Raw genomic sequence first — 13,359 nt, 5'->3', positions numbered from 1 at the left:
TTCATTTTCTGATGATGTAGGATGACTGAGTTTTCTATTTAATAGTTAAAAAATTTTTTTAAACAAAATGGATATTATTTATGCTAATATTGCTGTTAAGAACAGGCAAAAGGCTAGGACATGAAGTGAGATGGAATTTCTCTAAATAGGGTTGAGGGAGTCAGGTGGGTGTTGAGAAGGGGAAATTATAACTCTGGGTACCTTTTTAAAAAGACAGGAGCACTTTCATATCTGGCTTGCTTATAGAAATTGTTCAGGACCCTGGGAAAAGTGGGGAAATGGCAGATGGATTGAATGCAAGGAGGATGGCTACAAGACAAAAAGAGTTATCACCTGAGAGTAAGGAACAGCAATAAGCCCCAAAAAGAAAGTACTGAATTCCTCAGAATGTTAGCAGAAACCAATGGGATTGAAAAGAATGGCCTGGATTAAATTCTCTGGGTCACCGGCTATTTCTTTGCTTACTACACAGATTTGGAACATGAGTTTAGCGAAAACAAGGAGTATCTGGCATTAAATATAGTGCCTGGAGAACTTAGTAGGTACACAATAAATGTTGGTTCCCTTCTCTCCCCAACTTAGGGAGCAAGGATTTTCTTTCAACACGTAGAGAGAAATGGCTCTGCCTTTGCTGCAAAGATGACCCAAGAATGTAAGTTGGAAATGACTATAAAGTCCTGATTTATGTGTGAATCTGCATGAAGCTGAATACAGAAGCATGAGACCTCTACCTGTAAGTTGCTGAATTTGTATAATTTGCACCCCAAGATCCTGTTAACTAGAGCAAAATATCTGTGCCCTTTTAAAATAGTTCTTTGAAGTGGACGCAGTAAAGAGAGGCATACAAGAGAATCTCTTAGGAGTTGGAAGACAAGCTCAGAGGCATAGAATGTAGTGCTGCTTAAGTATCACAGTGGCTGAGAGCTCATCTGCCTGGCCTGGGAAGGATTAATTAAATGAGACCAGCATCCTGTTCTGTTGCTGAAAATCTTCATGTGTTGGAAATCACAAGATGTTGGAGAGATGTACTTATGTGAGCTGAAAGCTGCTTCTCTATAACCTCTATTTCACGGTTTCTCATTTGTTTGTCTAAAACACGGAAGCAAGCAAAAAATGTTATTTGCCAATCACTTAACACTCATTTATGGGGCACTAGGGGCCCCACACCATTAGGTCTGAGTGAATGAGGAAAGAAATGAAGACACAGTGGTTGCTCGAGAAGGAGTTGAAGCATTCCGAAACGGTTACTGTGGCACCGATGTGGAAGAAGGACTAAGGAAGAACAAGACCGCTGCAACGTCTATAGAGAGGAAAAGGCAGAGAGAAGAAACATGCAGGAGGTAGTGCTGCCAGGAAAACAGAATACAGAGATTTCCTTTCCTTTACAAATCCCTGAAATACCTGCGAGGACTGAGGGTCCCTTCAGACTTCTAATTTCCAGATCAAATACCACGCATTCCTCTTAGCAACTATTATCAGAGAAGGAGCACAGGGCAACGTTTAAGGTAGCAGACCTGGGGATCAGACATCGAAGTTGAAACCTCATCTCTGCCACTATGAGTCAGATAGTGATGTCAGTTAAGGTTCCTAACTTCTCTGTGCCTCAATTTCCATATCTGTAAAGTGGTGATTATGGCAACCCATTTGGTGTGAGGATCATGTGAGTTACCGACAAGCACTCTCTCCTTATGTTCATGGCAAACACAACGGAGTCTGCCCTGAATTCTCCTCTGTCTCCTCACATCCAACCTGTCCATCAATCCTATTGGCTCTCCCCTCAAACTGTATTCAGAATCCAACCATTTCTTACCACTGTTGCCCTCCTGCCCCACACACCATGATCTCTCTCCTGCTTTATTGGAATAGCCTCCTAAGTGGCTTGCAATACAACAGTCAGAGTCCTACTGCAAAAATATAAATCAGGTCATGACACTTCCCTCTCAAGCTCCTCCAGGGTTTTTTTTTTTTTTTTTTTTTTTTTTTTTTAAATCTGACCATGAGTAAGTGCCACAAGGCTCTATGGGAAACACAACTGAAAATAAGGCTCTTGGTTCCCCTTGCCTGCTGCACTTTTCTCTAGACACTTAAATATGCACATATTTCATTACTCGTTGTATTTACGGTCTGCCCCCTTGCACTAGAAAAGTGAGCTATGGGAGGGCATGGGTTTCTGTCTGTTTCATTCAGGACTGAATCCACAGTTCCTAGAATAGCATCAAACACACAGAAGAATCTCAATAGCTGTTGGATTGGTTGATTGAAAAAAAAAAATACATATATATATATATAGAGTCCTTACAGAACTACCTGGGATAAAGTAAGCGTTCAATATTCATGAGGTATTATTGGTGTTATTCTTCCCAGATCTTGGTTGCCTTTTTATAGAGCTCCTCTATTCAGTCAATGCTCCTTTAGAACCACACAGTATCTCACTCTCCAAAATACCTCCTGAACCACCACAGGGCTGTTTCTCTGTCTGCTCCACCTCTACAAGGTACCATCCTGGAGACCTTTATTAAGCTTTTGGGCAACCAAAACACACTTACGTACATAATTAGTTAATTATTTAGTGTGGAATGAATTGCTGCCAAATCAACACAGGAAAGGACTGGGATCCTGGGGATATGGTCTTTGGATTAGATACTTATGACCCTGTTAGTGGTGGTGACAGAAATTACCTACACCCTGCATCAGGAATCCTGCAGAATGGCCTCAAGTTCTGGGGGCTGCTCTGGGCCGTGTTTCATTACGTGGGTATCATAAAACATGTCAAGGCAGCAGATGCTAACATTTAACTTATGCTGGCATTACTTACAATAATATATTACTATATGCAATAGATAATATATGTAATGTACAATATATTACAATAATATATTGCTATGAAAGTTAACAGTTGAATAAGCTTTAAGACAGTTGGCCAATTATGTATATACCTACAGATATAAATATTGGTACATACATGAATTTTTCACATTTATATATATGTATATATACATGTATATATTTGGCTATATTCTTGATTGAGATAAGAATTTTAAGATTAGAAAAATATAGACCTAAAAGTAGTCATTCTCGTTGAAATTAACTGAGTTGTCATCTAACATAACTAGTGACTCTACATCTATAATAAAAACTTTAAAAATTGAATACAGCTATGACATTTTTTGGGACTTATTAGCCTAATGCTCAAGAAACAGTAAATGGAGATGATTTACCTGGATAATCTGAGTGGCATTCTCACTATATCCTTATATTGGCATTACTGTGAGGGTCATTTACACACACACACATCCCCCCATATCCCACCACACCCACATCCATACGCACACCAAAATGCTTTGGGAGCGCTAAAGTGCTACATAAATTTAAAGTATTCTTTTTTTGCTTGAATAAAGAAAACAGACTTACATTTTGGACATGCTAGTCAAGCCTACCCTACAGCTGAATTAATCCATTTTCATATTTTCAGTGGAGCACCAGCTATTTAAACACTATATTCAGAGTAGCAGTAGTAATAAAACAACAAGAAAAGAACCTCTGTTAGCACTTCCCTCTGTATATGAAGTGAACAGAAATGTGATGGAGTACTGACATTCATTTCACTTTGAATTAAACACAGCATCACCATGAGTCTCAAGAGACGATATTAAGTTTTGTGTTTGGGTAATTCTGGGAATTCTACAGGCAAGGGTAGAATTATATTTGGTTGGCAAAAAGCCAGTTAAACTTCACACTTGTCCTAGAAGTAGGTGGTCAAAACCTCAGTTCTTGTCATCAAACCTATTGGCCATACTTGCTTAAACCATCTGGGTCTCAAATCTTTTGTGTTATTCATTTTGAAAATAAAATAAACATTAAGAAATGAGATAAAGAAAGGCAAAGACTTAAGTCTAATGAAAAAGATATCAAGTTAAAATCGACCTAAGGGAAAAGCAGGTCCAATAAGACAGAGCACATCAAATAAAAACAAAGAATAGAATTAAATTTTCCAAATGTCATCATCAGATACACACACAGGCACATACTTTTTTTCCTACAGTTATACTGCTTTATTTCAGGAAAAGGACTTGGAAACCAAGGTAAAGAGGAGACCCGCTCACAGCTTTCTCCCTGTTCTGCTTAGAATACATGCTATAAAATTTCTAGTTTTCACAATATATGTTTCAAAAGAAGCCTTCACTTTTTGTCAAAGGAAGTACATACTCCTTGATACGTCTGGTTTTGCTGTAAGAGTATATAATGCCTCTCTCTAATAAATTTAACCACAAAATTTTAAAAATGTGTCTGCATTCTGCTAATTTATAAAAAGCAGGATGCTGTCAGATAAAATTTCATGAAAATGATCTATAAACCAGACTGTCAAAAGTGAAGGTACTCAGGCAGTACTTAGAGGCAACAAATACATGAAAACCACTGGAAAGGGTTCCTGTGACTGCGGTAAAACAATGTACTGTCATGGAGCTCACATTACCTTGATTTGCAAGTTACTGTGAGGTCACAGGAAATCCCAAAATGTTTTCCACATTTTCTTTTATACATTTTATGTCAAATTTCCTGCAATTGAAATCATAAACCCTCCTACTGCTGGAATCTCTTCAGAAGGAAAGGAGATCTTTTGACACTCCCCCATGAACACCTAATAACTCAATTCCTACCCGTGTAACAAGAAACTGAAAGACAGAATTGAAAATGGACTATGATAAGGCTGAAATGTCAGATGCCCTAATTCTTTCAAAATGAAAACCAAACTGATGTCATTAGGACAACTCAAAAAGTGCATTTAATCTAGTGACAGCAGACTTTTCTCTAGAATAAGAGATAACAGAAGAAATGATAGACTGTCCCAAGACAGAAACTCACCATTTCCCCAAATCTTTAATCAAAATGTATTTGTGGCTTTATGGTGTAATTTTAAAATGGCATCTTCTATATGGATATCCTTAATAAGATTCAAGCTCCCGACAACCATATTTTATTGTCCTGGCTATGTTTATGAAAGGATAAGTCAGATTTAAGTAAAATGCTCAAGTTTAAAATATTCTCTCAAGATTAATCACTCAAAACTGTGGAGTTTAAAAACAGCTTTTAAATGGTCAAATACTATTTTAATAGAAATCAACAAGATGGAAAATTATGCTAAATGATTAAGGTTCGCTAAAAAAATACCAGTTTTTAAGGTTTTGTTGGATCGTGAGTTATCAGCGCACATTACCTCTCCTGACATATCAGGGGCCATTGGAATGGCAGGCCACAGAGATGAGTAGATTCCAAAAAACACCACCCAGAGTGCGATGCTCCCCCATATCGCTATGTGGCTGAACTGTAGAGCAAGGAAATCGGAGTCAAAAAAGTTTTATGTAGACCGAGTACACAAATACTAATGAAACTCTCTCAAATTTCCTTATTAACTTTATTATATCCATAAAAATATTATCTATAGGAGTTTCTACCTAATTGTGTGTGTTTTTAAATTGGATCTTTAAGTGCTAATCTCTTCTACAACAGTTGCAATGTTTGTGGTACTGGAATTTAGAACTGCTCCTCCTCTAGCTTTTTTGGTAGTTTTCTCCTCTTACTCTTACCTTTTTCATCCCTGAACACTTGGAAGCCTGCCTTACTCTTGGTCTGCATGCTCTCACCAAAAGATGTCAGATCCTTGTGAGAATATTATTATGTATGCTGATGACTGCTAAATCCAAATGCCTTGTGGCATTCTTTCCCAGGGACATGAAACTTTAATTTCTTTTGTTTCCAGGGCCTCTACTGGATGGGGGTATACTGCAAAACTAACGTTATCTAAAATGGAACAAGACTGGGTATTTATCAATGTCTGAGGACAAATCTGTCATTAATATTTTCAGTCTTCAGAATCACTTTCCAATGGGTTTTCTGCAGAATACCAGTCCAGTGACACCTCTAAGAAAAGATTTGTAGTCTATAAGTTTAAAGTATCACAACTTCCTGGGATACTCATAATATATGACAATACTTTAAAGGCTCTGAGAAGTCTTGTGGTAATGCACTTGTTTAAGTTTAACTCAGTATTTCCCAACTAAAACCTCCAGTTCTCCTTTCCCGACCCCTGACACCCCACAATTGAAAACCTGTGGACTAGGACATATCAACCTGGGACATATCAAGTTAGAGCAAAGACCACCACCAAGACTGGAGATAATGCACAAGTAAATGTGACATTTCTTGGTTGTGGTTAGATATTTTCTTACCCATGTCCAATATGATGTCTCCAATCCAGCTTTCAAACACACAGTTATCACCACAAACTAAAACAGAAGAGGAAAATATTATTTTATCTCATAAACAAGAAAGTTCATCAAATGACTGAAAGATTTATAAAGAACAGATATCTCTGAATCTAACTATGGGACTAGGAGACTGCTGCTTGCTTTGTACATCCAACCAGCAAAGAGACAGGTGAATTAGCTGGGCAGCCGATGGGACTGTGATAGGTCAGAGGTGCCCAGGGCAGCACTGCACACTTCTGGCTTCCTTGCCTCTCCCTCACCTGCACAGCCTGACCCTCCCTCCACGAGCTCCTCTGTATGTGTTTCCTGCTTTTTGTACAATTCATGAACAGCAATAGCACATGCCTGGGTTAATTTGAGTTTTCAAGCTTACTTTACCTTTATTTTCAATCCCCTTTCATACTAAAAGTCTAACTTTCTGAATTTTAAAGACAAATTTTAATGAATAAAATAACCATACATTTAGAAATCTAAATGCTTACTCTGGAACTTTACTTAAAACCTTGCTGAGTAGGATATGCGACATTTCTCAATGATATACACACCCATCGCTGGGGCTTATGCTAGCCATTCTGAAAAAGGAAACTGGGGTTGGATTAATTGCTCTGTGTTTTCCACAGTATAACATAATTATGAAGTGTACTTGCCGTGGAGTCTGACTATCTGTGCCCAAGATGTTATCACTTGGCTATTGTGGTTAATGAACAAAGCAAGTTACTTCACCTCTCTGTGTCTCAACTCCTGTACCTGTAAACTGGGACTGATAAAGCTTACCAATCTTACAGAGATTTTTTTTTTCTTTTTTTGAGAGTAAAACTCTAAAATACTCAGAACAGTGATTAGCATGGAATATTATTTATTTATAATAATACAATCTTAAATATTCCTAGTAGTCGAGGAAACTCTAGGCACCTTTGACAGCTGTGGTGATGGAAGTGATGTTTGCTAGCACTTGATCAATAACTGCTTCAAGTGCCCAGTTCTACTTGAGGGCATATTAAGGGTTTGCACACAGCATGTGATAAGACACTTCCCAGGGGGGTTGTAAAGTCAGGTTACAGTAAGAACAGTTGAGCTTTTTCAGCAGGATAGCTAATGGCAATTTAGGTTATTTGTTAAAATAAAACTTACTAAATGCAAAAACTAATTTATCCAAAAATTTTAAAAGAAGAGATATAGGCCAGCTGTGGTGGCTCATGCCTGTAATCCCAGCACTTTGGGAGGCTGTGGTGGGTGGATCACCACCAGCCTGGCCAACATGGTGAAACCTTGTCTCTACTAAAAATACAAAAATTAGCTGGGCGTGATGGCACGCGCCTGTAATCCCAGCTACTCAGGAGGCTGAGGCAGGAGAATCATGTGAACCTGGGAGGCAGGCAGAGGCTGCAGTGAGCCGAGGTCGTGCCACTGCACTCCAGCCTGGACAACAAGAGCAAAACGCCCTCTCAAAAAAAAAAAAAAAAAAAAAAAAAAAAAAAAAAAGGGATATAGTTTGAAATAAATTTAAGAAAACTACTCTCCTGAGACCTGGATACTGTAAAGTGTCCCCAGGAGATATCCATGACATACACTCTGATTTATTTCTATCCACTGCTCTGCTTTCGCATTCTTGTTGTATGAGAAGGAGCCACCAGCCCCTGCAAATGTATTTTTGCTTGTCTTTTACTACTTCGGTGGGTTGATGCCAAGAGAAAGGAGACCCCCCAGATTTGTCAAAACCTCAATCCTTCTGCTACTTAACGGTATTGATTTCCTATCATTCAGTTATTTTATTTTATTATTTGATAAAAATGAAATAAGATCCTGTTACAAGCCCTGGGTCTTATTTAATTTTTAAAGGGAACTATAAACAACCCTTAAATCCAGAAACACACGTATTACTTTTAAATTTAAAAATGAAATCAGCACAGATGAAAGGATTTGATTTTATATGCAAACGAGACCAACATCCTGCACTCACAGTGTACACAAAGTTTCCCAGCAGCAGATAATCTGAGGTTTTCCCATTTCCAAATGCAGTACCTGTACGAAAAGGAGAGAGGCCTATTAGAAAGGAAAATGAGATTCTTTCAGAATCTTTTCAAAGACAAATGTATTCAGAAAGTTTGAACGAAGGAAGGGAAATCAAGGGACACACAATGGAGCCAGAAATGAGGTTAATAAAAAACAAACAAACAAAAAACCCAAACACTCTAAGAAAGAGTGTTAACAAAGCTGCTGTAAAGATAGGCCACAAAAGCCAACATTGAAGATGGAAACCTGACTTGTTAACGAATTTTCAGAGTCCACAAGATTAAAAAAAAAAATCAAATTGTTCAAACAAAGAAGGAAAGGGCATTCTGGATTTTAATAAAGAACTCTGCTACCAATATGGATGAGAGTCATAGGGAATCTTCTTGCTATCTCTCAATAAAGTTGCTGGCATTGGGCCACAAGGGATTCAGAAAAGCAACTCACAGAGGGCCAAGGAACACCAGTGTGGTTTCAGGCATGTGGCTCTTTGAGAGTCTGGCTGAGTATAGGGGCATATTTTAAAGTATTTTGTTATTCTAGTAATGACTAACAAACGTGGCTTTATTTCTATTTATTTATTTTTTTTAGACAGTCTTACTCTGTCACCCAGGTTGGAGTGCAGTGGTGTGATCTCAGCCCCCTGCAACCTCTGCTCCCAGGTTCAAGTAATTATTGTGCCTCAGCCTCTGGAATAGCTGGGATTATAGGTGTGCACCCCCATGCCCAGCTAATTTTTGTATTTTTAGTAGAGATGGCATTTCACCATGTTGACCAGGCTGGTCTTGAACTCCTGGCCTTAAGTGGTTTCCTGGCTTTGGCCTCCCAAAGTGCTGGGATTACAAGAGTGAGCCTCCGTACCTGGCTGCCTTCAAATGTGGCTTTAGATGAAGGAAGTGGTGGCTGATGCACAAAAATTTCTAGTACTGATAAAATCAAGTGAAAATAAGAAAGAGCTGAATAATTAAATCATTGATACCACTGAAAAATTTAAAATCCATGATATGTGTAATACAATGATGTATGCACATAGTCAACGTTTATTCAGAGTCAAATATATAAGGGCAAAATATATTAGAATAAAGTATGGGATGAAACACAGAGAGTGGTACTAGCGAGCTTTGGAGACACTGAAGCGTAGTTCTATTACTATTAACAGTTGTGTCATTTTGGGTTATTTACAATCAATCCCTATGGAACTCAGTTTAGCTAAAAAGAGTGAAGCTACTTACCCTGAAGGCGTTTTGAAGTGACAATGAAGTTCTGTATGTAAAGCACCAAGCAGTATCAGGCGCAAGGCATGTTTAGCATTTGAATAATTTGGGTAAATCACTCATTCTCATACTTCCTGGTCTATGGATCCCTTTACACTAAAAAATTATTGAGGGTCTCAAAAAGTTTTTATGTGGTTTATGTCTATCAATATTTACCAAATTAGAAATTGAAACAGAAAATTTAAAATTATGTATTCATTGATCATAAAAATAAAACCTAATACATGGTAATATAAATGACAGGTTTTCTGAAAAGTAACTATTTTCCAAAGCAAACAAATAATTGAGAAAACCGGTATTGTTTGGGTTTTCACAATCTCTTATTTCTGGCTCTACAGAAAGCAGCTGGATTCTCATATTGTTTTGGGTGAAATATAAAAGGGAAATCCAGCTGCACAGTGATATGGAGTTATAAAGGGGAAGAGTATTTTAGTAATCTTTTCCAACAATTGTGGATAGATAGTCTTTGATACTACATCAAAACTCAACAAGTAGCCTCCCTCCCTCCCTCTTTCTTTTCTTTTCTTTTTTTTGAGATGGAGTCTCACCCTGTCATCCAGGCTGGAGTGCAGTGATGTGACCTCAACTCACTGTAACCTCTGCCTCACAGGTTCAAGCAATTCTCCTGCCTCAGCCTCCCAAGTAGCTGGGGTTACAGGCGCACATCACCATGCCCAGCTAATTTTTGTATTTTTAGTAGAGACAGGGTTTCACCATATTGGCCAGGCTGGTCTCGAACTCCTGACCTCAAGTGATCCACCCGCCTCGGACTCCCAAAGTGCTGGGATTACAGGCGTGAGCTACTGTGCCTGGCCAACAAGTAGTTTCTCAAAGTGGGAGAGGCAGTTTCTTAAAGGATGGTTACCAGTGTGGAATTTGAAACTATATCAATCTGAAACTATATCAATGAACTTTCTGTATTTTATTGCATTAAAATCCATCAGTCTACTTTGTACTTTACTTTTTTTTTTTTTGAGACAGTCTTGCTCTGTCGCCCAGGCTGGAGTGCAGTGGCACGATCTCGGCTCACTGCAACCTCTACCTCCTGGGTTCAAGCGATTTTCCTGCCTCAGCCTCCTGAGTAGCTGGGACTACAGGCGTGCACTACCACACTTGGCTAATTTTTATATTCTTAGTAGAGATGGAGTTTCGCCATGTTGGCCAGGCTGGTCTTGAACTCCTGACCTCATGTGATCCACCCGCCTTGGGCTTCCAGAGTGCTGGGATTACAGGCGTGAGCCACTGTGCCCAGCCTACTTTGCACTTTGAATGGATCTTTTACCCATGCATGATTCTGCAGCCTCTGGTTCAATCCAGAAGGCACCATTCCTTGAGACAATCACTGCACTTTGGTATGCAGAAGTGCTTTATATGTATGCTAATACTTCCTATTTTGTCAAATACAGAATATTATTAAGATGGTTCAAGTTTTAAAAAAAGCATTAGTTTTATGGTGTCTTCATGCGCATTCTTAAATGAAACCTATGCATGACCGTGAAGAACAGCACAGTGGTACCACTGTTTGTGGATGACAAAAGGTCTTGGATATTCCCAGGGTCTACAGACTACTCTTTCGGAACTGCTGAGGCAAAGGAATAAATGAATATGTAGCTATATATTACATAGCATGTGTGAAGTTCTTCAGTATCCCCATCCTTTCAGAAACCAAAAAACAAAAGTATCCTCCCTCCCTAAAAACACTCCTTATTTAAAAATGAAAACAAGACAAAACAACAACTACAAACCCCTCAACATAAAAACCATAAAGTAGTTTATGCTAAACGTTGATTCACCCCTTAAAAAGAGAAAGCAAGTGTTCCCTGGGCTTGGCTAGTTTTGGTCTCTATAAGCAGCACTCCTGTGAACTGCCTTGACTGAAGCTGGATAGCTGTGTGGCTTTCCAGAGAAACATAATGATGGATCTAGGAACTGCTTCTCTCGAAGATGAAGTCACTTGGGAATTCCTTTCAAATCCTGTCATTGCTAAGGTGTTTCGGATGCTATCTGGTTTAAGTGATTTTTGATATTCAATTTCTTTTTTTCTAATTTAGAAGGTTGCAATAGCAGTTTCATAGATGGGCATGCCTTGTCTTTCAAACCTATATTGATTTTGCGTTTTGAAAATAAATTTTACTTGGGGAGCTTGTCTGAGGTCAGGATGTCTGACCTCCATATCCTGTTGCTCCAAAAGGCAGAAACAATCTGAAGGTCCATCAAATGATGACTAGATTAAAAAATGTGGTATATCTATACCATGGAATATTATTCAGCCATAAAAAGGAAGTACTGATTCCAGTTGCAACATGGATGAACCATGGTCCCATGATGATTCCATTTATATAAAATGTCTAGAATAGGTAAATCCACAGAGACAAAATAAACATATATATAAGCAGTTGCCAGGGTCTGGTAGGGAAGGTGTGGAGAAACAGGGAGTGATTGCCAATGGATATGGGGTTTCTCTACTGGATGATATGAATGTCTGGCATTAGATAGTGGTGACATCTGCATAATTCTGTGAATATACTAAAAAACCACTGAATTGTACACTTTAAAGGAGATAACTTTTATGGTATGTGAATTATATAAGCCAAACAAACAAGCAAGCAAACTAACTCACTGTAATTTTCCTGGCCTCCTGGGTCAATATTCTACACTTTAATTAAATATTCTTACCATGCTCATTCCATGGCCTAGACATTGAAAAGTATTTACTGTTGTAATTTACTGAGCAATCAATAAAGGATATTAAAATCTTAGCTAGAATATGAAACCACTGGCTTCTTTGCAATACTCACCTTGCTTATGCCACATGCTCTTGGTAATTCATTCACAATTTGCTGAGTGCCTACTACAAGCTACGCACTGTTCTAAGCACTGTGAATGCAATGAAACTACTAATTACTTGCCCTTCTGAAATTTCAATTCTAAAAGAGGAGAAAGACCATATAAAAGAAACAAACATATCAAAACTTGATTGACAAGTACCATGAAGACATACAGACTGACAAGGGAATAGAGCCTAGGAGCAGTGGGGGCAGGCGGTGGTTGCTCTTTTGGACAGGATGATCTGGGAAGGCTTCTTGAGCACAGACCTGAGGCATGGGTGGGGAGAGAGTCAATTTGAGTATCTGTTAAGAATGGGGAACAATTTGGAGGTGGAGGATTTTGTTCTAAGTATGCTAAATCTTTATGGACTTCTGAGGAGGGAGGCACCTGGCCCGATTCATATTTTGCAGGGATCACTCTGGCTACCTATGGAGAGATCAACAGTGGGCAGCAGCAGGCAGCACTCTCTTCTCTTGGCAACCGTTAACTGATAGACAGTAGGTATGGCCTGTACTTATAAAGGACTGACAATTCCTTGGGTGTACTGTGTGTTGTGTTTTTGATTCCCGTAGTATTGAAGCAGGCACACTGAATGGTTGGTGTCTTCCCCAGGATCTCAACGCAAAGTCGGCTCCAAGACAGAGCAGCACCAGCTTAAGAATCACAGGGATCTCTTTTCTAAAGTAGCTATTTAATCACTTTTATGTGTATAGGAAATGCACCATGATCCTCTCTCTCCAAACCGAGAGAATAAAATCACTCCCCTCAAAATGAGCAGAGGAAAAGCTAATACTCCAAGATGAACATAAAAACACATTAAAAACCTCATCCAAAACACTGGCTCAAGTATACTTGAAAATACCAGCATGTCTGATTAGTTTCAGTATAAAGGGCTTGATACAAGCCTCATAGGTATAATAAATAGGCTACATAAAATATTAGCACTTATTGTCTTCAAACTATACATCAACAGAGGGGAA

The 13,359-nt window shown here is 38.7% G+C and overlaps 1 protein-coding gene across 4 annotated transcripts in view; it reads right to left on the bottom strand.

The window, feature by feature from the left end:
• Positions 1-13,359, bottom strand: part of ATP8A1 (ATPase phospholipid transporting 8A1) — a 266,458-nt gene that overhangs the window by 29,884 nt on the left and 223,215 nt on the right. For all 4 annotated transcript variants that reach the window (XM_050791502.1, XM_050791504.1, XM_050791503.1 and 1 more), the window contains 3 exons: positions 8,227-8,288; positions 6,228-6,284; positions 5,216-5,323 (listed from right to left, as the gene is read on the bottom strand). In XM_050791502.1, coding sequence (XP_050647459.1) covers positions 5,216-5,323; positions 6,228-6,284; positions 8,227-8,288 — 227 coding nt within the window. The remainder of the gene's footprint in view (positions 1-5,215; positions 5,324-6,227; positions 6,285-8,226; positions 8,289-13,359) is intronic.

The sequence above is a fragment of the Macaca thibetana genome, chromosome 5 (genome assembly GCF_024542745.1).
Source record: "Macaca thibetana thibetana isolate TM-01 chromosome 5, ASM2454274v1, whole genome shotgun sequence".
NCBI classification, from domain to species: Eukaryota; Metazoa; Chordata; class Mammalia; order Primates; family Cercopithecidae; genus Macaca; species Macaca thibetana.
The sequence above is the reverse complement of the archived record's forward strand: the minus strand, read 5'-3'. Positions and strand labels throughout refer to the sequence as shown.